Below are 25,486 nucleotides of genomic sequence, written 5' to 3'. Positions count from 1 at the left end.
TGTGACCACGGCCGAGCTGAACCGAAACACTAACCACAGGTGCCACTGCGAGGCATTTCCACTCAATCCTTCCTATTGCATGGAAAATAGTTCACATGTGTGACTGTGTACGTATTTCTTACGGTAGGTATTTTTCTGTGTATTACACATTCCTCATAATAACTCAATGGCTGCAGTATTCCGTACGTAGCTGGTTAAACGGTAGGTCGAGTTTCACTCTATTGTTGACATTTGGTTGGTTTCTAATTTTGTCTCTACATAATGCTATAATGAACATTTTTGTGCAGCAGCCTTATCTGCATTTTGAGTTACTTTAAAAACCATCAAGGTGGCATTATTCCCAGGTTATAAACGCACTGCTGAGCTTCCCAAAGACCGAGTCAGACACACTGCCATCAGTAATGTGCTCATTTCATCTGACTTTGAAAGCAAAAGGATTTTACAAACATGTAACAGTATACATTTAGTCAATTTGATTTTTAAAAATTTCCCAATCTTTTATTTTGCATTTCTCTGATCACCATTGAAGTTTAACACTTTTATGTGTTTGCTAATTAGCTGTATCTCCTCTTAAAAATTTTATGTCCTGCCATAAATTAGAGTCTACATTTTCTATAGATTTACACAATCTAGTACTAATAGATATTATCAAGAATCAATAACCCAAAATTTCAGAAAGCAATTTATTAAAAGTCAGAACAAATATTAAGGCACAAAATACATCATTTTTTCAAACAAAATTCTTTGAAATAGCTCTGTCCTACATTCAAAGCAACTTCTTCCTTATACAATAATTTAACTTTTTTAAATAGAAAAATATAACTTCTTAAGTCCCTAAACTTTCTTCCCCAATACATATTTTCCTATTTCTAAAGAAGTTTCTTAGTGCGTACTGAGCTCCAGTATTATAATGTACACTTTCTTAAAAGTCCTGTTTGCCACTTACACATCTGACATGTTTAGAGCTTTACCTGCCAGTGTGAGACCGGAGTTCTGTGCTGCCGGCTGCACGCTGCTGGCCGTACAAAGGCCCAAGTGCCACACCAGGGACTTGTAAATAGCGTAAGGTCTCAACATTAAACCAGTCATGGGCAGCTTAGTACAACAGACTCAACCCCTTTTTAAAAAGGATGTAAAAAACCAACCATACATGTACATTTTTATACTTTCAGTCTGGACACTCTAGTAGTGCAAACATAATGTACCTTGTTACAGGGGTAAAGCTGGTCTGCTCTACAGCATAGGAAAGATTAAAAAATTATTTTCTTCACAGAAAAAGTATGGAAACATCATCTCTCAGCCTTAAAAATTCACATATTCATCTATTTTTTATTTTTTAAATAAACATACTTAATTATCCTTTAATGTAGATACTAATACTAATCTGACTCAAATAGTGAAAATTCCCTTTTAAGCAAATTTCACACATCATATAAATCGAACATGAACTGCAAAATGCTTTTCTAAGCCTTTTGCCTAGAAAACCATAAAACCGGACTGTTATTCTCAAATCTCTTCATTAATATATTGGAAGACCTGTCTTGACGGCACCCTAAAAATAAATTAATCTGACCTTGATGAGCAATTTCTGGAACCTTCATGCGGAAGCAGGGTGACAGCTTCACAGTGGCCCAGGGTGTTACTTCTCCCTCCCCTCGTTCTTTCTGTGAACAACACTCAGCCCTAGGGCGCCCCCTCCTGTTCATATGAGGCAGCTCAGAACACGCTGCCCAAGAATCCTCGATTCAGGTCAGAGGTTATCAGCAGAGGACACAGTGATCACTCACGCACAGTGCCAGACACAGTGCAGGCCCTTTGAAAACAGCATTTGTGACAGGCCACCAGGAGGGAACCCTACCTGCTCTGGATGATGAGGGAAGCCTGCACTCAGCCTGCAGCTAAGCCACCCAGGTTCCAGCATTAATTTTTCCAGCTGCAGGGAACAGTGTTTTTATAAACACTACTGAGGTTATTACGTCAGAGGCAGTTTGCTGTCTCATACTGACCATCAGCTCCCACTCTCACCCCACTAGCCAGCAGCTCCTACTGGCCAGACGCCCAGGATTCTACATTCAAAACTCAGCTAAAGGAGTTGGGGTGAGTCTGCCTCGAAATCCAGGCAGTGGCATTAGATAAAAATTTTAGGAATGAGAGGGCAGTGGTCCCCTCCTGATCTGAGACAACTTGGGCTGGGCGAAATACACCAAAACCAGAGAGGACACGAACGCGGGGAAATGCACAGGGTGGGAGCCCAGGACGGCGGGACACTGAGAAAGACTGGAACCTACGCCATGGACGCGGACACTCTTCTACAAAGGACACCCAAAGTGATGGCATCTTGACCAGCATGTCCTGTTCAGTACAACACTGTTTAATAGTCACTGTTGAAAATAAATTGGAAAGTATCTTTCAAGAGACATTACTATTGGAAATAAACCTTTTTTTTACTAGCTCTTGTGAAATAGGTAAATGAGAAATAAATTCCAAAGAGAAAATTTTGAAAAAAATCTTTTGTGGCTTCACAATGAAATAAAAAAACAGGAAAGTTATATTTAAGTGTTTATACTAACGAGGACTTTGGTGCTTCTCAATCGTAATTCCCTGGAGTCAGGCTTAATTTACAAGGTTAGAATGTCTTTAAAGACCGACACACAGGATTCTGACTCTCGCTCCTGCTCTAAATGCCCACTAGCCCTGCATCGCTGGTCACTCAAGCGGCGAACAGCCCATTTCCACCACACTACTTTCATGGCCTTTCAAGTTTAGAATGTTCTGCATTAAAAATAAATTTTAAAAAATTTCAAATCACACACTGCAATGTAACAATGTCATGTATAAAACATGGTTAAAGGTTAAGAAATTAGTTACAAGATTAAGTGATATCTGTACAGTTAAACACATGTGATATTATGAAATCAAGGATGCCAAGGTTACATACGAGATAAGGCCCTAGGTTCCTCCAGGGTAACCCAGGAGGAAGTGCCCCAGGAGCTGCACAGCCAGGTGCCCACCGCCTGCCGCAGGCAGGTTCAGCAGCAGCACCTGCACGTACAGCCTGAGTGAGGCGACTGGCAGAGCCAATCTTTGGAAGTGACTTCAAGAACCTCTCTCCATGGACCTGTGTCCACTGAGCTCAGAGAGAGAGATGTCCACGACTTGGTGTGCACCGCGGTAACGAAAAACAGGTCTTCACGCAAACGTGTGCACTCACACGACAGCACGTAAATACCCATTGTTCCAATGCAAGCCAGGTGTCACTCATTACCAAGCCGCTTCAGGATAAAAGTTAAAGGAAATTCTCTTTGCACCCAGCTAACTATAAACCAAGAGATGGAGGCAGTGTTTGACCACGCTTCATCTACCTCTAAGGTCACGGAAAGAATAGTAGGAGTGTTTACGTTAAAAACAAAACAAAACAGTTTAAACCTGGAAGGGCCATATTTTCCAGGAAAAAGATACAACTCAGTCCACGTATCTGCCACCCATCAGCTCAGGTCATTCGGGCATACGTTGATCATGATACTTTTCTCACATTATTTCTAAGTCCAGGCAATTTAAAGGACATAAACTGATATTAAAGAGCTGCTTAAGAAGGGTGTAGGACCCATCCACCACTTGAATTCTTGATTTTAATACACAGAGTTCAAGATAATGCAGTAAGAACTTGTTGCGTGGCCTCTTTGAGTCCTGGGGAGTCCTTCACTGATAACTAGGTTTCATGTACATGGTTCCGATCACATTATCTTTTCTGAAGAGAACATTTTTTCTGCCATTTCAGATCTGGTCATGATTTCCTAAAAACAAACACACAAAAAAATATACTCATCAAAATGTGGATGCTTTTTCTGGAACCTAACAAAATTCTCTAATCTTTCAATAGTCATGATTTTTGTGGGGAACTAAGTATATTCCACTGTATGCAAAGAAATATTAGATACAGAAAATAAAACCACATAACCCATACTTCCTAGTGTATATGAGGGGGACCCCAAAAAACTGGAACTATCTTCTGGAGGGTGGGCCCCTTGTAGTACAGGCTTCTCCCACTAGGTGAGTGTTCTAGGAACCCATCTGTATCAGTGTACAAGCTGGTGGAGTTGTGAGAGACTGCGTTTGGGCCTCAGTGAATTTTTTTTGAAGGCTCTCAGTGTTTTTGCCCATTTCACGATGGGTGATCTATGAGCACACCTGCCCGCACCGCACTGAGTGGTCAGCAGTTTTTGACCAAAACCAGCATGACCTCTATGCCCCATCTTCCCTATTCACCCAATCTTGCCACAAGCGACCTTTCCCCCCCCCAAATGAAAAAAGTCCTCAAAGGGAAATGTTTTGCTGATGTGGAAGAGGTAAAACCAAAAATGGTAGAAGCACTAAAAGGCATCAAAATTGGCGACTTCAAAAACCATTTCAAGCAGTGGGAAAATGTTTTGATAGATGTACTGCATCAAACGGAGAGTACTTCGAAGGGGACTGAAGTTTAAACATGTAAGAATAAACACACGATTTTTAATAAATAAATTCTAGGTTTTTTGGGGTCCGCCCTCCCATACAGTCAATTAATTACCTGCTGAGAGTTCAGGAAACATTAACATCCCATTAGCTAGAGCACATCTTGAGCTCAGAGTTACCAGGGAGCGGCAGGGACAGGCGTTTATCTGGAGATTGGCTTCGCTTTACCAATTAGTGAACTTTTAAATTATAAATCAATGATTTATCAAATGAATGCTATAAAGGCCCTTTTAAGAACAATTTCACGGCAGTTATAAATCCTGAAGCCTGGCTGTTCTTCATCCAGGTACATGTATACACGCTGCAGCCTCTCTGAACTCCCCACCCCACGCCAGTCAGTCACCAGGCTGATGCCGAAGTCACTGCCGCTTCCCTCCGCGCAGGTTCCTCCTCGGCACCACTGCCCGCCCTGACTCTTCTCCCCACCCGCTCAAGTTCCCGCGGCCCCTCCCAGTAACTCCTACATTTCAGACCCTGCCTGTCTAGGGCCACGTTCCAAAGTCCAGATGATCCGTAATGACTTCCCTCCCCAAAACCTTCCTACACCCGCGTCCTCTTTTCAAGGGTCCTTACTACATGAAAATCGGTCAGAAACTCTAACACCCCAGCAAAGTACCTGCAAGTACGAGATTAATTCAGACAAAGTGGCCATCTTCTAAACTCTACCTATACACGAGATACTCAAAATTCATAAAATAGTTCTTCCCTTTTTTATTGGGTTGGCCAAAAAGTTTGATTTTTTTTCCCGTAAGATGGCTCTAGTAGTGCTTAGTTGTCTTTAACTTCATTCAAAACAATTTTGTTTATATTGCACTGTGACAGCTGTCATATCAGTCTGCATCTGAAAAAAATTTATCAAAATTGATAAATTTTTGTGTAGCCATTTTAATATTGAGGATGGAAGAAAATATGTAACATTTTAGGCATGTTATACTTTATTATTTCAAGAAAGGTAAAAATGCAACTGAAATGCTAAAAAAAGATTTGTGCAGTACACGGAGAAGGTGCTGTGACCGATGGAATGAGCCAAAAGTGGTTTGTGAAGTTTAGTGCTGGAGATTCCCCACTGGACGATGCTCCACAGTCAGGCAGACCAGTGGAAGGCGATAGCAATCAAATGGAGAATTGAGAACAATCAATGTTACACCACGTGGAAGATAGCTGGCATACTCAAAATACCAAATCAATAAAGTTATCAGTGAAAATGAAAAACGTGTCTTTGATTTTATGGAAAAAAACCACACGGACCTCTTGGCCAGCCCAGTATACCAACAAGCACTTACCTTGCTCCTGTTTCACAGGAAGATCCAGTTCCTTTAAACTTTACCCACAAATCAACAGTGCCTTTTAGCCTGCTCAATCTGCAACTGTTTTAAAAAATAACTCTCAGAATTTCTTTCTGAAATGCACTTCTACTTCGTGAAAAATAATAACCCCAAGGAAGTTAGTGAAAATATATTTTACCTCATCTGAATCTACTAACACTGGAAGAGCTCTGAAATAAAAGGAGAAAAGTTGGCAGTTATTGACAGGCTGCTGTGTCTACGGACGCCGAGTGCGGCACACCCTGCGCCCCACCGCCCGCCTCCCAGCCCGGAGCCGCACCCCGGGCTCCCCAGCCGACGCGGAGAACTTTCACAGCTGTTGTTTCTAAGAGCCCCAAAGGGGTGAACTGGCACATTCATACAGTGGAATGCTCTACAGCCCCCTAGAAGGTATGACCCCTTTAGGAACAAAAACTTAAAAAACTGATACAAGTAATCTACAGGTACACGTTCAGGATGGCAGCACCTTTGAGAAAGCAAGGTCAAGGCTTAGGAGGAAAACAAGGGGGTTCTTGGGACGGGCGGTGTTCTACCTTTTGATCTGGGTGTGGTTACAAGTGTGCTCATATTAAAAATTTACTGAGTTATACACTCATTTAGAATGTGTACACTTTCAAGAATGTGTGATGTACCCCCACAAACTCCTGTAAAAACCTAACTGGAACATGAAAGTAATCGTAACTCAAAATGGAAACAGAACAGAAAGAAAGCGAGACCAGCAGCGCTGGAAGGTAATGTGCCGGGGGGACGTCAGTGACTGAGCCACACAAACAAACGATCGCAAACAAGGCCACTCCAGCCACAGGTTTGCTAGGCCCTGCCGGTTTCACCTCGACTGCAGGGACAAGTGTCTGAGCGGCACTGTGCTGTCCAATTTGAAAACCCACGTGATTCTGTGAGAACTCAGCGATGAGGAAGTTGGACTTAATCATTCATTATGTGCATACGCATCAAATCATCGTGTTGTACACCTTATATGTACCCAAGTTTTATTAAAATATACACATATTTAAAAAAGAGGGGTGAGCAAACATTATAAAAGGTGGTGAAATATTTATGGAATCAGGTGTTTGTTTAATTCCATGTCTTTATCATCACTGACTGGGTGTAAACTAACAGTGCCCTGGAGAGAGAAAAAATTACGTAACAGAAGCTTTGCTTGGGAAAGACAGTATGATAAAAAGACAAGTGTAGCCTTGACGTGTGAGAGAGCTTTGAGGGAGCACCTGAGGGGCACGTCTGTGCCAGGCCCCAACCCGAAAGTCCCATGCACACTTAAGCCCAAGGGTGGATGCGAGCTGCAGTGCAGTCCCTGGTGACGGAGAGAGGGACTGGGAGACAAACTGACGTGAAAGCAGCGTGTCTGGAACAACATCACTAAGGAAAATCCAGGGGGGAGACCGCTTCTCGGGAAACGGGAACCAGAACCCGAGAGTCCGAGGACAGTCACCGGGCACTTAGCCCCTTGTTCACAAGTACATACTAGCTGCCTCCAAAGAGGTCCTGCTGGGTAAGTAAGTACCTAAAACCTATTCAGATGTATTCGGTGCTGTGAAGAGGAAGGCGGGCGACGCTGGGCCGACTTTCGGCTGATCAGAGATAGGGAAGGGCCATGATGAACGCAACGGCAAATGCGCATCCCATGTGTATCGGATGGCACGGCTGGCCCTCATCTGTCTAAGCTTCCTATGACTGACGAAACTTCTGTTTCACTTTTACGGATGTATAAAAACGGGTTCCCCATGTACGAAGTCTACCTTCCACACATGCTATGTGAGGTGCACACTAATTTTGAGGAGCATTGTGCTCAATTTTTTGGGTTAGTTTTCAGAAGTGAACAACACAGATTTCTAAGGATCTAAGATGCTGGAAACTAATTTGGGTTATACAGCTCTACTCATTTCACATAAATTGTTCAAGAGAACATATGAGACCTTTCAGTCTTCTATGTCCAAAGGAAGTCTTGTAATCAAGCACTTATTTCTATTTACAGGAAGAAGAATAGAGTGATGACTTCCTAAAACATGAAGAAAATTGCCAGGAGCCCTACTGCTCTCCACCAGGAAGTGGGGATTCTGCTGAGATAACTTCCTTCTGAAGTACTTAGTGATGAGTTGCCAAATCTGGAAGGCAATAGTTGTCACATAATCTGAATCTCTCCACACACCCTTGCTCAAAAACCCCCAAAATCCCTAAAGATTGCAAACAGAGCTGCATACGACCTGTGGTCTTCAGCATTTCCAGTCGAGCACCACAGCGGAAATCATATGTAAGCAGAGAAGTAAATGCCACTTCCAATAGGTTCCCTGCTGTCACTGCAAGCTCATGAGCACAGTGGGAAAAGAGAAGTTTGAGGTACTGTGTGAAGAGTAGAGGGGAGGGAGGACATAGCCAAAACAAAGACAAAACCAACCTCGGCAAAAAACCCAACACTAAGCACCAAAACAGTGAGTCAAGGTTGGTGACCTGCTACAGGGAAGGAGCTTAAAGTGAGCAGAATCAAATGTGGTGGCTCAGACAGGCATCCAGACGTCTGGTCAAGATGGCGGCGCAGGTAAACACGGCTCGCCTCCTTGCACAACCACATCGAAATTACAACTAAACTACAGAACCACCATCACTCAGAACCATCAGAAATCAAGGTGAATGGAAGTCTCACAATTACAGAAAGAAACGACATCCATCCTGACTGGTAGGAGATGCAGAGACATGGAACGGGCTGGTCCTACACCCGCATGTGGTGGATAAAAATTCAGGAGGGGTATCTCTGGAATGAGAGGTCTCAGCTCAACACCAGGTCCCCCAGCCCAGGGTTCTAGTGCCAGGAAGATGGGTCCCGAGCAGGGTTTGAGTAGGTGAAAGGAGAAACTGAAGTTCCAAGCACAGCCTCTTAAAGGGCCCGCACATGGACTTACTCAGACTATGCCCTATGGCTCCACACTGGGGTGGCAGCTTGAAAGGCACCAGTGGCATACAGGCAGGAACTGAAGTGTCTGGCATTAAGGTGAGAGCTGGGGCACAGCTTTCTCCCAGAAAGAAAGGCAGGCAGAGGCCACTGTTCCTTTTCTGAGTCTTCCCTGCACAAACCTTGAGAGCTGGCAGGCAGGGGCCATATCTGAGATTTCATCAACCTGGCTCACATGGTTTGCTCTGCCCTGGAGAATCCCTGAGGCTCTGACCCACCCACATCATGACCCAGGTAAGCTGTTAAAGTGGCTTTTCCTCAGGAATGGCTGGTCTCCGCTCAACTTCACATCTTCCTAAAGGCAATCAAACAAGCAACAACCAGCCTCAGCCAAGTGCTCAATCCCCGTACCTCTGGCTAAGTGGCCCCAAGCCCAGCACTAGCAGCAGCCAGCTATGGATCAGTCTGGGATTACCTGAGAAGCTCCAAGCTCATTACAAGTAGCAGCTATCTGCAGACTGCTTTGGAGCTCGTGATGGGTGGCTCTGGGCAGAACACAGGCTATGGCCGACCCTGGCCTGGACCACTTGAGCAACCCCAGAGCCTGTGGACCCGGTGGACAGCTGCAGACCACATGGGAGCACCACTACCCTGCCCCTGCAAAGCTGATCTTCCACGGAGGGCAGAGGTTGGTGGTCAGTGGTCACAGCCAGTCCTTGCATCTGACTGGCCTGAGGAAATCCCTCCCACTGACCTGCCAACAGCAAGCCAGGCTCAGTTACAAGTGGTGGGTGTACTCAGCACACTTTGAGTTCCCAGCATGGTTGACAGGGGAGGCTGTGCTACTGGACCCTAGAAGATAGCTACTACATTAGGCCACACTACCAAGGCAGGGAGTCATAGCAGCTCCACCTAATACATAGAGACAAACACAGGGAGGCTGCCAAAATGAAGAGACAAAGAAACATGGCCCAAATGAAAGAACAGAACAAAGTCCAGATAAAGAACGAAACAAAATGGAAATGAGCAAATTATCAGATGTAGAATTCAAAACACTGGTTATAAGGATGCTCAAGGAATTTAGTGAGGTCCTCGAGAGCATGAAAAAAGACCCAGGAAAAAATGAAGGATATACTAATGGAAATAAAGAACAATTTACAGGGAATCAACAGTAGAGTGGATGCAGCTGAGAATCAAAGCAACAATATGGAACATAAGGAAACAAAACACAACGAATCAGAACAACACGAAGAAAAAATAAAAAAAACCCTGAGGATAGTATAAGCAATCTTGGGACATCTTCAAGAGTTCTGACATTCATTCGCATCATAGGGGTGCCAGAAGGAGAAGAGAAAGAGCAAGAAATTGGAAATCTATTTGAAAAAATAATGAAAGAAGACTTCCCTAATTTGGTGAATGAAATAGACATGCAAATCCAGGAAGAGAGAGTCCCAGATAAGATGGATGCAAACAGGCCCAAACCAAGATACAACATAATTAAAATGCCAAAGGTTAAAAATGAAGGGAATCTTAAAAGCAGCAAGAGAAAAGCAGGTAGTGACATATAGAGGAGTTCCTATCAGACTATCAAGTGATTTCTCAAGATTCGTTGCAGGCTAGAAGGATTGGAAAGAAATATTCAAAGTCATGAAAAGGAGGGACCTTCAGGCAAGATTGCTCTACACAGCAAAGCCATCATTTAGGGTCAAAGGGTAGAGAAGGAGCTTCCCAGACAAAAAAAAAATTAAAGGAGTTAATTATCACCAAATCATTATTATATGAAATGTTAAAGGGAGTTATTTAAGAAAAAGAAGAAGATAAACTATGAAGAATGAAATGACAATAAACAACATACCTATCAACAACTGAATCTAAAAAACAAACTAAACAAACAAGAACAGAGACAGAATCATGGGTAAGGAGACTGTTTTGATGGTTGCCAGGTGGGAGGAGGGTGTTAGGGGAAATGGGTGAAGAGGTGAGGGGATTAAGAAATACAAATTGGGCCCTAGCTGGTGTAGCTGAGTGGACTGAGTGCTGGGCTGTGAATCAAAGGGTCATTGGTTCAATTCCCAGTCTAGGGCGCATGCCTGGGTTGTGGGCCAGGTCCTGGGTAGGGGGCCTGCCAGAGGAACCACACATTGATGTTTCTATCTCTCTCTTCCTCCCTCCCCTCTCCTCTATAAAATAAATAAATAATCTTTAAAAAATAAAAAAAAGTACAAATTGGTAGTCACAGAATAGCCAGAGGGATATAAAGTACAGTACAGTAAATGGAGTAGTCAAAGAACTTACACACATGACCCACGGACACGACCAACGGTGTGGGCATTGCCTGAGGGAGTGTGGTGTGCAGGGGGAAAAAGGGGAAAATTGGGACAACTGTAACAGCAACAGCATAATCAATAAAATACAATTTAAAAGAAAAAAAAACAACTGTAGGTCACTGTAGTGGCCTGAACAGTCACGGTGTTGGGGCAAGTCAAACACACGGAGGAGCGGCATTCCTCAGCGACGTGACAGCACAGTGAGTCAAAGGAAGGGGGCAGAAAGCAAAATTAAAGACTGTGCAGAGATAAAAGGAAAATAAGATGCCACCAACCTCCCGCTCTCCAGACCTCCCATCTCACCCACACTACCCATAAATAAAACTGCAATTTATGTAACTTGATGAAAGAAAGCACTCATACTGGGTACTCTCACCACAAAATGCCTAGAAATAGGAAAAACAAATACAATTCCATATAATAGTGAAGAAAAAAAAACAAAAAGAAAAATCAAAACATTTTACAGCAGAAGAGAGATATAGCTATAATACAACTCTCCAAATTAAATAAGTTACAAAGACCATTTGGTGATATTAAAAACAGTAATAAATTCAATTTTTAAAAAATAAATAAATTTAAATTTCTACAAGAACAAGAATGAATAAAAATAAGAGGAAGAAAATCAAAGAATTACTCAAACTCAGGAAAATAATTAAAGGAAAAGACAAAATCACCCCAATAATGAAGAAAAAATAGCAAGGTTCCTATGGGAGAATAAATACAAATAAAATTTTTAGGTTTAATATGTGGTAAAATATATTTAAAAAATATAACATTTCTTAAATATTGTATTTAAATATAATGGTAAGGAAACAACTAAGAGAATGAAAATGATGTAAAGAAAGAAGTAAAAATGATCATAGAGAAAATGGTAAAAATGGAAGATAGGGATAAAGGCGAAAAGAAAAGATCGGATGATTCCTCCCACAAAAACATGTACATAAACATGGACAAAATTATTAAAAATAAGTATTTGAAGGCACTGCAAAATAACCAAGGGGAACGGGTATAGTGATCCAAGTAGCTCCACAAATTCCAAGGAGAATATGCAAAAAAAAAAACCCCAAAAAACCACATTGAAGAATATCACAAAGACACCTGCAGAAAGCCAAATACTATAAAAAAACCCCCAAAAACTGAAGAACAGTAAAATAAATGACACATTCCACACAAGAGAACAAGAATACAACAAGACTGACTTTTCAACAAAAACTAAAGAAAGAGATGGTACTGGAAGGACATGCTGCAAGTGTTCAAACAAAAGTCAACCAAGATTTTTGTATCCAGCAGAACTATCCTCCAGGAAAGGAGGGTAAAGAGCCCTGGCTGGTGTGGCTAAGTGGATTATGTGCCAGCCTGTGAACCAAAGGGTCCCCAGTTCGATTCCCAGTCAGGGCACATGCCTGGGTTGAAGGCCAAGTCCCTGGTGGGGAGCATGTGAGAGGCAACCACACATTGATGTTTCTCTTCTTCTCTTTCTCTCTCCCTTCTCCTGTCTCTAAAAATAAGTAAATAAAATCTTTAAAAAAAATTACTTGAAAACAAAGGAGGGAAAACAAATACATATTCATATAAATAAAACTGAGAAAATTTGTTTCTAGCAGAGATGTACTATAAGAAATAATAAAGACCTACAGGAGATGGTGATAACTCAGATATACAAGAAGGAAAGAAGTACTAGTAAATGCATGGATAAATATAAAAGAATATATATACACCTATTTTACTTTTCTATCAAAATATATAATAGTGTATTGTTAGTATAATATATATGCTGTGTCCACTTTGCATAAATCTGATGTGTGAGAATTTCAGTTTCTATAGTTTAGTTAAGTAACACTGGTTCCTTAACAGGACAGTTCAAATTTCAGTTACTAAAAAGCACAAGATACTACTTCATAACCACTGAAAGAGCTGAAGCCAAAAAGGTGAGCAATAACAAGTGTTGATACGGATATGGAGAAACTAAAAGCCTCATATGTTACTATAGGAATAAAAATGGCTCATCTGCTTGGAAAACAGCCTGGCACTTCCCCAAAATATTAAACGTACACTCACCATATGATCTAGCAATTCCATTTCTAGGTATACACCCAAGAGAAATGAAAATATATGTCCACACAATGCCGAGAATCACCATATTCACAGTGATGAAAACCAAAGATGAGGGAGAAAATCTTGAACGCGCCAAAAAACAAAACAAAACAAAACAAAAATTCCACAAATAAAACCCAAGTAATATATCGAGGAACAAAGAACTAAACCAGACTTCTTTCTGAAATTATGAAAGCTGGAGGACATCAAGTAACAATCTTTGAAGTGTTAAGGGAAAAAACTAAGAATTCTATACCCAAAAATATCTTTCAAAAAAGCTAAAACAAAGACTTTTTCAGACAATAAAACCTGATAGATCATTGCCAGTATACCTGCACTACCAGGAAGGGAATTCTTCAGGCAATTAGAGTACCATACTAACAGGAACTGTCTAAACAGGAAGCAAATGGGAGCAGGAAAAGGAAGGAACGGTATGTGAAAACAATCGTATCTGTCTATCCTGACAACTTCCCACTGTGGAAATGGCTCTGGAATTCTACTGTTAAACAGAACACTGATGAAGAAGACCCTGAATAGTTCAAAGTTCCCAGAGGGGCTTCCTCTGCACTCTACTTTTCCTGTGCTCTTGTTTTTCTTCCAAAGCTTTCCCACCATGCATGATAGTGTGGTTATGTGTTAAAGAAAAGTGTTCTACATGTGTTTGAACTTTTCCAAAATAAAAACTTAAAATAAAATGATTCAATTCTATAAACAAAGATCAGAAAAGGCTGGAGTAGGTAATAGGGCACAAGTATTAAAATAGTTGTTGTACAGTGGAAAAGGGAGAAGGCAGACAATCCAATTAAAAAATGGGCAAAGGACCTGAAGGGACACTCTCCAAAGAGGACATACAGATGGCCAATAGACATATGCAGAGATGCTCAGTGATGCTAATCATCAGAGAAATGAAAATTAAAACTACAGTAAGATATCACCTCACATCTGTCAGAATGGTTATCAATAAATCAACAAAAACAAGTGCTGGCGAGGATGTGGAGAAAAGGGAACGCTTGTGCACTGTTGGTGGGAATGCAGATTGATGCAGCCACTGAGAAAGGCAGTATGGAGTTACCTCAAAAAAATTAAAGATGAAACTGTCTTATGACCCAGTGATTCCATTTCTGGGAATTTATCCGAAGAAACCCGAAACTTTAATTTGAAAGAATGTGTGCAACCCTGTGTGCACTGCAGCATTATTTACAATAGCCACGATTTGAAAGCAACACAAGTGCCCATCACTAGATGAGTGGATGAAACAATTATGGGACATTTACATGATGGAATACTACTTGGCCATGAAAAAGAAGAAAATTTTACCCTTTGTGACAGCATAGATGGACTTGGAGAACATTATGCTAAGTAAAATAAACCAGTCAGAGAGAGACAAATCCCGTATGATTTCACTCATCTGTAGTATCTAACAAACTGAACTAACAAGCAAAATAAAGACACTCATAGACAGAGAGCAGGATGACAGCTGAGGGGTTGAGAGGTTATAGGGTGGGGGGACTGAGGAAAACAGAAAATGGACTCATGGACATGGACAACAGCATGGTGGCTGGGAGGGGAGAGAGGAGGGTGGAGGTGGAAGAGGGTATAATGGGGATAAATGGTAATGGAAAATAGAATAAAAAATAAATAAATAATTTAAAAAAGAAAATGGGGAAAGACAGATCAAGGCAAGGCTATGTTTTCTGTGCAATTCGACATGAAGTAAATCAGTCATTTACTAATACGAGGGGCTATAAAACCGTGGAGGTGTGAGGTCTGAAAAGCACATGTCAAAGTATGAACTTATCTCTTCACATTTGAGCCTAAATTCAGATTCAAACTCCAATAAGATATTTACACGTCTGTGAAGGAAGAGGGAATATTTTCTTCCACCCACTTCAAGTCTTCATCCTGCAAAAATATTTACATATTAATAAACATTTACAATTATATATTTACATATTCCTTAATATTACTTGGAAATGGAATTTTTAAATAGAATGTATATAAAATTTAAGTATTTAAAATCAAATGTATGCCATTCTTTTAATTTCTACAAATCCTAAGAAATTGTCACTTATGCCACAAAGAAATTATGCCAGTATTTTCTTAAATGGGCAAATAAATAAAAATTTGGATTTTTAATTTTTGTATTCTTGGTTTTAGTGAGACGCACAGTTGTTTTTGTCCTGCAAAAAAACCCATAAAAATACAAAGAGTACACTATACAATAGAAAAATGCAAGAATATTGATTTGCATTGATTTTTTGCTCTCAGCATTCAGTTTGATACTCACATAAATTTCTAAATTATGAAAGACTGAGACAATTAAATATGTACATTACTCACAAAGTTATCAGAAGTAGCAGGTTTAGCTGTTCCATTGGAAATGGCTTTTGAGGTTCTTAATTTTATTCCTTCAGCTACAATAAGAAATATTATACAGATGAATATATTAAAATTAAAAAAATTTTCCTTCATGGCCTCATATTTAATAACTCTACAAGGAATAATATTATACAGGCTTTTAAAAGAAATGTTAATAGTATTTCTGTTTGGTTCTCCTCCTACTGCTCCTTCTCCTTTTTATTTTTTAAAGTTTCCATGTCTCCTGAAATTTACCTTGTCTCACCAATCTATCCCTGTAGATCTTCAATACATTTATAGTAATTATTTCTAAAGTTCTTTCTTTCTAAGTGTAATGTCTGTGCCACCTCCAGCTCTCTACTGACTGGATGTCCCACCAACTCGGGGGCACAGTTTCCAGTTTTGTCCCATATCTGTGGCTTGGTTACTGCACACTGGACGCTGACAGTGGTGTCGCACAGGCTCTGGGTTCTCACCTTCCTCCGAGAAGTATTGCATCGTGTTCTAGCAGGCATTCAAATAACTGCTTAAGTAGTGTGGTGAAATCAACAAAATGATAAAATGCTACATAGAAACTAACAGAAAGATGAAGTTAGCACTAAAAACATAATCAGAAATGCTTTGGGTATGACCAGGAATTACAGATGAGCCTAATTTTAAAGAACAAGAAGAGGTGACTGAAAGAAATTGATATCACCAAGAAGATGAATACACACCAAACCATGCTTGTGAAAGCGGCGCACCTACCTCAATGCTCAGAGCAAACCAGTAACAAAAAGTTCAAACTGCATTAATAATCTTGAAAATTTCATTACTGATCTCTCTTCTTTCGAGTATCTAGCATAACAGAGGCTTCCACAGATTAAAGATATTTTATAAGAAAAAACAGTACCTGACCTTGCACATCACAGGTAAAGAAAGGTGCAATAATTCTTTATGTTATAATATCTACACGGTCATTCAATAAGAAAACATATCACTCACTTAGATTTTCAGATGTCACCGTAAACTCTTCAACTTCGTCGTCGGAATCATCTATCAGGGGCATGAAGGCGTACCTGCGTCATAAACAAGAAGTGGTTTTACTGGTGCGCGTAAGGTCGTTTGATTTCCAGTTTATGGCTGAAAGGGTCACTGCACACAAGGAAATCTAAAACCTCGAGTTTTTCATAAATTAAAATAAAAATTTAATTATTTTACTCTCAAACAGAAAGGTTATTGTGAAGCATGCTGAACGTGAGCTCCCAAGCCCCGCTGGTAAGAGCAGAAATGAGAGGGATCTGTCTGGAGGGCAGTTCTGCAATACCTGTGTTCTGGGAGGGGCCTGCCGCCTGCTGTGCTCCTCTCCATGTCGGGTCTGCCTCCCTCCCCACACCACGTAACTCCTGCCCTAACAAAAGGGAAACTGCTAATCTCATAGGTGAAAATAAAGCACATGGCTGAGCTGCATGTACTAGATCCAATAGCATTGCTGATAGTAACAGCAGAAAAAAAGAACCCCTAGAAACAAAGTGTCTAATATTCAGGAACTGCTTAGTAAGTTATGCTACATTTATAACATGGAATGCCGTATAGCCATTAAGCCCTGGGCAGGTGGCTCAGTTGGTTGAAGCGTCGCCCCCCACCCCGAACACCAAAAAGGTTGTGGGTTTGATCCCTGGTCTGGGTGTGTATAGGAGGCAACCAACTGATGTTTCTCTCTCACATTTATGTTTCTTTCTCTCTCCCCCCGACCCTTCCTCTCTCTCTGAAGTCAATAAACATATCCTCAGGTGAGATTTAACGAAAAAAAGAAAACAGTAATGTGAAATATCTACACGGGATGATGTGGATACATTTTAACAAGGTGCAGAATAGTGTATACATGTATGTGTGCATGTATTATTGTTATTATTGTACGACTGGTACATGCTTGTACATTTTCCCCTCATAGTGGTTTTCTTGGGGAAGAGGAATGAGGCAAGGGAAGGTGGGGCTCCCCATCACACGCGGTCTAAAGCACAATCTTCTGAACTTAGCATTCCAGCTCTTCATGATTATGGTCCCACCTTCCTTTGCAGCTTTACCTCCTTCCAGCGTAAGTAGCGTTAACCACACTGTGTGCCTCGATGACCTCCAAAGCATTCGTCGTTTCCCTGCTACTCCGGAAGTGCACTTACACTCCTCCCCAGCCCGGTCTCTTACTGCCCTGCTCCTTTCCTTAAGGCGAAACACAAATCCTGCCTTTTGGAGTCTTCCTTCCCCCTCCTCTGTGCGCCCCCTGGACTCACTCTGCACATCTCTGACTTCACTGCCTCGCATCTGTTCTGTGTGCCTCCCTGCTTGACTGTGTGCTCCCAACAAGCACGGACTACTTCCCCACAGTCTCTATAAACGCGTTGTTAAGTGTAGCAGGTGATCAACAAACGCCTGCCAAACTTGACTTTTCCTACGTTAGGTACCTTTGATTATTTGCTGACGGTCTCCACAAAAACATTATTACAATAAGGATCAGTGAAAAAAGGAAGCTCCAAAATGCACCATCAACCCAGCTTTCCATCCAGTCCTATAATAAGGACAATTCAAACATGCAAAGTTAATTTTCTGATAAACATAAATACATAGATTTCTAATTCAAATAGTGTACAACGACAAGTACTAATGAAATTTTCCAATCAATTAAGTCTTCCAAATAATGAGTACATATTTTTAAAAGAAACATAAAAACTAAGAAATGTTATCTTTCTAAAATCAACATCAGAGCTTACTTCAGCTTCATAGACAATCAGATGAATAAAATCCTAACATAAATTATATAGTATCATAAAAACAGTAAGAGTTTAAAGGTATTTCAGAGGTCATTTAATGTATTTTCTATATGGGAACAGACATGGGGCAGGTTAACAGCAGAATTAGAATTAAGTGGAGAATGAGTACAAAGTCCCCTCCTATCTGCGCTTTTGCTTTCTATGGTTTTCATTACCTGTGGTCAAGTGCAGTCCTAAAAAAATAAAGTCCAGAAATAAACAATTCCAAAGAAATTTTAAGAGAAGATCATGTTCACATTATTACATATATTACAATTGTCCTATTTTATTATTAGTTATTGTTAATCTCTTACTGTGCCTGACTTGTAAGTTAAACTTTATCACAGATATGCATGTATAGAAGAGAACACAGTGTACAGGTAGAGTTTGGGACTATCCTGTTTCGGGTGTCCACTGGGGGGTCTTGGATGTATCCCCCCCAGATAAAGAGTGCCTGCTGTATTTTTGACATTAGCCTCTCTGATGCAAAAATATCAATGCAGTATTTTTCCTAGTAGGTTGTTCTGCTTTTATATGCTTGAAATGTTTCTAAAGGGCTGTTTAACATTATAAACATTCCCTTCCATAAACATTTAGGGTTAACAGAAAGATTTAGAAAACAAAAATATAAATCCGAAAGATATCATTAGAACTCCAGTGAAAAATACTAAGGTGAGGGAAGGAGAAAAAAGGAATTCCAGAAAGTCAGTCTCTTATCTCATTAACTCATCCCTAAGACAGCAGAGGCCCAGGGCTGTCAGAGGGCTGTTTATAGCTGTTCATACAGAGGAGAGACAAGCCCCTAATCCAGATGACCCCAAAAGAGGGCCTTTTAGGGTTTCTGGCTAAGAAACAGATCTTCTTCTAACCTGAGAATTCGTGGCTTACAAGTCCCATTAGATATAGAACAGCCCAAGTTCATGGTTTGCAGGGAGAAAAGGATTTCCTGTTACCTTAAAATATATAGTAGAGAATCATCTTTCAAAATCTACACTGGAAGGTGAGAAAAGAGCATAACTGGAAAAGGAGATTTAGGACAAACTTTTTGGACTCACAGATGGGGCAACAACAGTTTTTATAATTCTATACAAAATAATTCAAGGTAAGTAGAAGATCTCCTCTAGAAGTACTTTAATTTACAAGACAAACTAAATTCTTAAAACTGACAAAAATAAAATAGCATAATTAAAAACAAAAACCATTTAAATAGATCATACTTACCGATCGACATTTCGCAAATCTAAATGTCTTAGTTGTCCACACCATAAACACTACGGAAGCTGAAACACACCAAAAAAGTCACATTTGAAGGAAAAGCGATCCTGAAATAACTTACGGTAATAAGAGAAGTTCGATACTCACCCAGAACAGCAAAGATCAGAGTATTTGTAAAGTGCCTATATAAAGAAAATTTCACCATGTTCTTCCTTAGCCTCAGAGTCTTCATAGTTTGTGCTAAACTTATAAAAATGTGAAAAAGTTAAGGAAAAACATTTTAAATGGTAATAAACAGTTAAAATCAAAATCAAAATAAGAATCTTCTACATTTCCAAAACTGGTACCGCTAAATATAGTCCATTAACTTAACAGTAGTAAAAACACAGAAGATGTCACTTGAGCCAATACTGTGTAATCATGACACTGATTTATCGCAGACCGTGCTTCACAGTCTACCGCTGTCTGACTAGACAAACTCGGAGGAAAACACACGCACAAGAAGCCCCACAATGTGCTCTTCCACCCTGAGCTCCCCAACCAAGGACAGAGCAGCACGAGCTGCCTGTCCCACAGGCCAGGCCGCACTGTGATTTCCCCCAGGGCTTGTACTTTTCTGTCTCTTTTGTTTTCTTCTCGTCTATTCTCGTTTTATCTTTTCATGACCATAATTAAGAAATCGGGACACCTATCAATTCCCTTTCATCAATTAAAAATTGAAATATGTCAAATAAAACAAATCTGAACTTAGGTAATGAGAGACTTCATTCAAAAGGTGACTGCAAAGGGAGACTGTTCTACCTGAAAGATCTGGAAGTCCCAACTGTCCCTCAGGAAAGGGCTTTTACAGGGAGGGGGAAACAGGACTAGGAAGGAAGCTTAGGCGTGGGGAAGTGGGTGGCGTGAGGGACAATCAGTCAGGGAGTGACTTTCCTGAGAGCTGCAGATTCTCGGCAGGGCCTTTTCAGAGGGCTTGGGTAAATGAGAGCACAGGAACCTGGGGAAAGGAGAGAGCTTAGTTTGGTCCAGATTGGTCAGTGGGTACATAGGTCTGAGCCTGGCCCTGTCGCAGGTAAACCAGGGGGCTTGGGGAGTCTCACTGAGTCCTACCAAAAACGGAGGTTCTCTGCAGTAAGCTCTTTCCCAGAAGGCAAAAGGGTGGGGTCTTTCTGTACCACAGTGGTTCTCCAGGAGCACAGGCTCCGGTGAAGTTCACTACTGTCAGGTATGAAGAAGTGAGAAGGGACTTCTCCACAGGCTCCTCCTCCGCGCGTGGGCGGAGCCAGAGCTCCTTCCGTCAGTGGGAGGTGCTCCTGCTGGCGCGCAGCACCAGGCTTTGTTCCTGAACCACACACGGGAATTGCACAGCGGAGCAAAGAATGCAAGTGGAAAATTTCCTGTTTAGGTCTCCTATTCGAAATTCCAAATGCTAATCAAAAACTTCGTAGTACCTAAAACTACCAAAACTGCTTTTCAATTTTTCTAAACGAGTAAAATGTTGCAAAAGATCAATGTCTAAAATAACACAATCCAACCAATTAAGGCTACTGTCAGAATTTACAAAAATGCAAATGTGCTATGTATTCCTTAAACATTACCAAGACAAATACTTTTTAGAAATTCTTGATGAAAACCAATTTTCTATGTTAAAAATCTGGTGTCATTTAAAAATTCAAAAGTGCCCTGGCTGGTGAGGCTCAGTGGACTGAGTGCCGGCCTGCGAACCGAAAGGCTGCCAGTCTGATTCCCAGTCAGGGCACATGCCTGGGTTGCGGGCCCATAAGAAGTAACCAGTTGATGTTTCTCCCCCTCCTTTCCCCTCTCCCTAAAAATGAATAAAATCTAAAAAAATATATTAAAAAGTAAATAAAAATTCAAAAGTTTTTAAAAGCCAAGGAGTAAACAGATCAAAAGCAAATTCGGAACTGCCTAAGCCTGCACTTACCAAGACACTGCTAATGCAGGGAAAGCTTAAACCATCTCTCACATTAGAGGGAAGTGGTTAGGAAAGCAGATGGCCCATCATCCTGAGTGAGCGTCCATGGGCCCCCGCTGCCTGCCGTAGGAAAGGATATCCACCAGCACAAGCCAGAGTCAAGAAGAGACAGAGGGAGGCTGGCCAGAAGCACAAGATCAGAGTCATTTGCCTGCAGCAAAACAGCAAAAAAATAAAGCAAGCAAAAAAAGGGAAGGGGGTTCATGAGAAAGGCTGTGGTTTGAATTTTTTAGGCTATTTCTGTTATCACTTTAGTAGTAGATTTGCACAGGATTAGCCAGAGTTAAGCTCACCAAAAGCAAAGGAAGCAAGGGTCCTTAGGAGAGCACTCACTTCTCTAAGGAGTCCTGCTCCTTTGCTCATCATTTGTGTCATTTAGGAAACCCACTCTTTGGTACAGAAAAAGCGATTTTCAATGCAGTAATGAAAATTAACAAACAGCAATCTAAAAGCAAACACTAGGAATTCAGTTTTAAGCAGAAATGGACACTAAATTTCCTTCTCTCACCATGAAACACTAATGAAAATAATTTTAATTTCTGGATTTTTTTCATGACTTTTATCCCAAACATCGTCATTAAAAATATTAATAATCAATTACATTGCTGGGATTATACCCTAAGAATCCTGAAACACCAATTCAAAAGAACCTAAGCACCCCAAAGTTCATAGCAGTGCTATTTACAATAGCTAAGTACTGGAAGCAGCCTAAGTGCCCATCAGTAAATGAGCGGATCAAAAAACTATGGTACATTTACACAACAGCATACTATGCAGCAGAGAGAAAGGAGTTTATACCCTTTGTGACAGCATGGATGGATCTGGAGAGCATTATGCTAAGTGAAATAAGCCAGGCGGTGAAAGACAAATACCATATGATCTCACCTTTAAGTGGAACCTAATCAACAAAATAAACAAGCGAGCAAAATAGAACAGAGACATGGAAATAAAGAACAAACTGAGGGTAACCAAAGGGGAGGGGGGAGGGGAATAATAGGGGAAAGAAGGTTAAGGGTGGTCAAGGGATGTATATAAAGGACCCATGGACAAAGACAATGGGGGAGGCAGGAGGGCTAAAGGTGGGAGGTGGGGGTGAGTAGGGCAGGGGAGAGTAATGGGGGGGAAATGGGGACAACTATAATTAAACAATAAAAAATTTTTTAAAGTATATTAATAATCAGCGCTGACTGGTGTGGCTCGGTTGGCTGGGCGTCATCTCCCAAGGTGAAATGTCGCAGGTTCGATCCCACTCAGGGCACATACCTAGGTTGTGGGTTCAGTCCCCAGTAGGGGCATGTGTAGGAAGCAACTGATTGATGTTTCTCTACCTCTTTTTCTCCCTCCCTTTCCTGCTCTCTAAAAATAAATAACTACAATCTTTAAAAATATGTTAATAGTTAAAATTGTTCCTTACTAATCTTTCACCTTGTTTTCCTTAACTTCCCACCCCAATCTGGCTCCCTGTGTGTTGGAACAGACCAAAGCCAATGCTGTCCATTAAGGAGAGTAATTACCCTCAGTCCAGTCCAGATGTACTCAGAGGGTTAGAGCTGCAGTCTGGCCCCTCTCCCAGGGCCGGCGAGCATCCCCCGCCGTGACCCACTTATCAGAACAGGACCTGCGGCCCTTGGCCGGAACGTGGTTCGGTTGTAGAACTAGGAAGGGACTTCACCTTTTTAACAACCAAACACCTTCAAATGTGTTTTAATGCAGAACATATGAAAATTACTAGAGTAATATGTTTATAGCACTCTCTGAGAAGATCAGATTTATCTAACTAATTTTATTCAATAAACTTGGATTCTAAACTAGTAGCTCTGGACAGAAGTAGAATATGATTTCCACTCTAGTTCGGTCAGAAACAACTCTTTAAATCAAATATTATATCTTAACTAGACACCAGGGGGTCCACGAATATCATCTGGGAGGTTTTTAAATGCCCCGCAGCAGGCAAACGCCTGTGTGGGTGGGGAGCACGTCTACGACCTGTGCAGACAGGCTCTGGGCTTCCTTACACGTTCAAAGGCGTGTCTGACCCCAGGGCCCACGAAAGGTGGAGGACCACTGCTAGAGAATAAGGATAACAAATTTAAAGGTTGTCACTTGGAAGGGAACTGAGAATCCACAAAGGGACGTTAAAGAACAGGTAGACCTGGCTTAGGAAAAACCGCCCACGCGGCACTCAGAAAAGCCTTAGCGCCACGTTTGCTAGCAAAGCTGCTTCCTTGTGGAGAAAGGACACAGGCAGGTAGTCAAGCCCTCTCGCCCTTCCCCTGAGTGACAAAGATGAGAAAATGAAAAAAAGTGTAAGGAAAGCAAAAGAACATTCAATATTAAAAGCTAAGATACAAGTAGCAAAGACAATGGAAACAAAAACCGTGGTAAAAATAAAACCAGCCCTGGCTGGTGTGACTCAGTGGGATGAATGCAGGCCTGGGAACTGAAGAGTCACGGGTTCAGTTCCCGGTTGGGGCACACGCCAGGGTTACGAGCCAGGGGGCCGTAAAAGAGCCAACCAATCAAGGTTTCTCTTACATATTGATTGATGTTTCTCTCCCTCCCTTCCTGTCTAAAAAATTGAATAAATAAAATCTTTAAAAAAATAAAAATAAAACCTATCTATAGGAAAGTTTCAGAGAAAACATAAATGTATAAGAAATAAATGAAAATACTATTCTGGGATCTGGAGAACCCTACCTTCTGCTCTCTCACCAGGCCATAGTTTCTCTAGAACTCCTCCCGTTTCCATGAGAGGCCCCAGCAGGCAGAAAAACACGCTGCAGATCCCCAGACTCAAATGAGTCCTGAATCAGTGAGGGGTCCTCAAGGATCAGCCCACACTGCCCTAAAACTTCTGCTGCACTACGATTTCTGCCCCCCACCCTCGCCAAACCTGCTCTCCCACTGTCCCATTGCAACCTCTTCACTGATGGAAGCTGGTGTGCCTTGGGAATTCCTCTGCGGCACTGGCCACTGCTGACCCCCCCTCCTTACCGAAGCTCTCCCTGTCTCTGCTCTGTGACAATTCCTGGTTCTCCCACCTCCCTTCACCCTTGTGCTTCTTCCACGAACGATCTGCCCACCAGGCCATCCTGGCTCCTCTCCTCACTGGTCCACATGTTCTCCTTCGGCCACTACCATGGCCGCAACCTTCTCCCGTACAAAGATGATCAGCCTTCATCACCAGTTCTGACTCTCTTCCTCACACCAATTCCCCAGCAGTCAAACCTCATCCATTACGGTCCCTTCCCCAAGGTCACCGCCTTGGTAACGGCCACGCTGCCCCCAGCCACCCAAATAAGACCTGGGGGACTTCTCTGGAGATCTCTCTCCTTCTTCTGCCACCATTTCTAGCAAGTCTATCATGCGGAATTTCTTCTTCACTTCCTCTGCCATATTTCTAACCCTCGCCATGTCATCCTTGGACCACTGTAAATGACTTCTTTCTAGACTTTCTGTATGTAGTCTCTCCTTTTCAAAAGCATCTTTTATGTCATCACTGAGTTCTTTCTCACAGGGATCTCGTGTTTTTCACGCGTGCAGCTTCAGCTCCCTCTACTTCCTGCCTTCAGAGGGAACTCTTAAACCCTTGAGCGAGTCCCTCTATCCTTCCCTCCGGCCCCACCTTTCCTGACTCTCCCACACACGTTCCCGAATAGGCTGCTGGTCCAGGACTAGTCTAGGCTTCTACCACTGGCCCTATGTTTCCTGCCTTCCCAGAACGCCCCTTCCCTGATTCTCAATTCTCTTCCTTCTAAACCCCTACTTGTCCTCCCAGTCTTGATTGAAATGTTACCATCCCTATGAAGTCTTTCCTGTTTTCACACTAGAATCATCTTCTCTTTCCTCTGTCTGCAAAACAACCCTCTAAAATGGAGACAACTATTTCAACGTTCCTTCTAGTTACGCGTTTGTCTCTTCGACCAGACTGTGAATTCCTTAAATGCAGAGACTGTATCTTTTCTCCCATG

General features: G+C 41.6%; 1 protein-coding gene across 2 annotated transcripts in view; it reads right to left on the bottom strand.

Annotated features, from left to right (window-relative positions):
• Nucleotides 1-669: 669 nt before the first annotated feature.
• Nucleotides 670-25,486, bottom strand: part of TMEM87B (transmembrane protein 87B) — a 52,125-nt gene continuing 27,308 nt past the window's right edge. Inside the window, exons 11-19 of one of the 2 annotated variants that reach the window (XM_024558439.3) lie at nucleotides 21,595-21,666; nucleotides 19,667-19,775; nucleotides 19,526-19,584; nucleotides 17,960-18,063; nucleotides 16,503-16,576; nucleotides 15,501-15,574; nucleotides 15,010-15,062; nucleotides 5,974-6,004; nucleotides 670-3,794 (exon numbers count right to left, since the gene is read on the bottom strand). In XM_024558439.3, coding sequence (XP_024414207.2) covers nucleotides 3,735-3,794; nucleotides 5,974-6,004; nucleotides 15,010-15,062; nucleotides 15,501-15,574; nucleotides 16,503-16,576; nucleotides 17,960-18,063; nucleotides 19,526-19,584; nucleotides 19,667-19,775; nucleotides 21,595-21,666 — 636 coding nt within the window. In that variant the 3' untranslated portion in view covers nucleotides 670-3,734. Of the gene's footprint in view, nucleotides 3,795-5,973; nucleotides 6,005-15,009; nucleotides 15,063-15,500; nucleotides 15,575-16,502; nucleotides 16,577-17,959; nucleotides 18,064-19,525; nucleotides 19,585-19,666; nucleotides 19,777-21,594; nucleotides 21,667-25,486 lie in introns of both variants that reach the window. The other variant, XM_071221522.1, reaches the window with a different exon arrangement.

The sequence above is a fragment of the Desmodus rotundus genome, chromosome 5 (genome assembly GCF_022682495.2).
Source record: "Desmodus rotundus isolate HL8 chromosome 5, HLdesRot8A.1, whole genome shotgun sequence".
Taxonomy (NCBI): Eukaryota; Metazoa; Chordata; class Mammalia; order Chiroptera; family Phyllostomidae; genus Desmodus; species Desmodus rotundus.
This window is presented reverse-complemented; position numbering and strand designations above follow the sequence as displayed.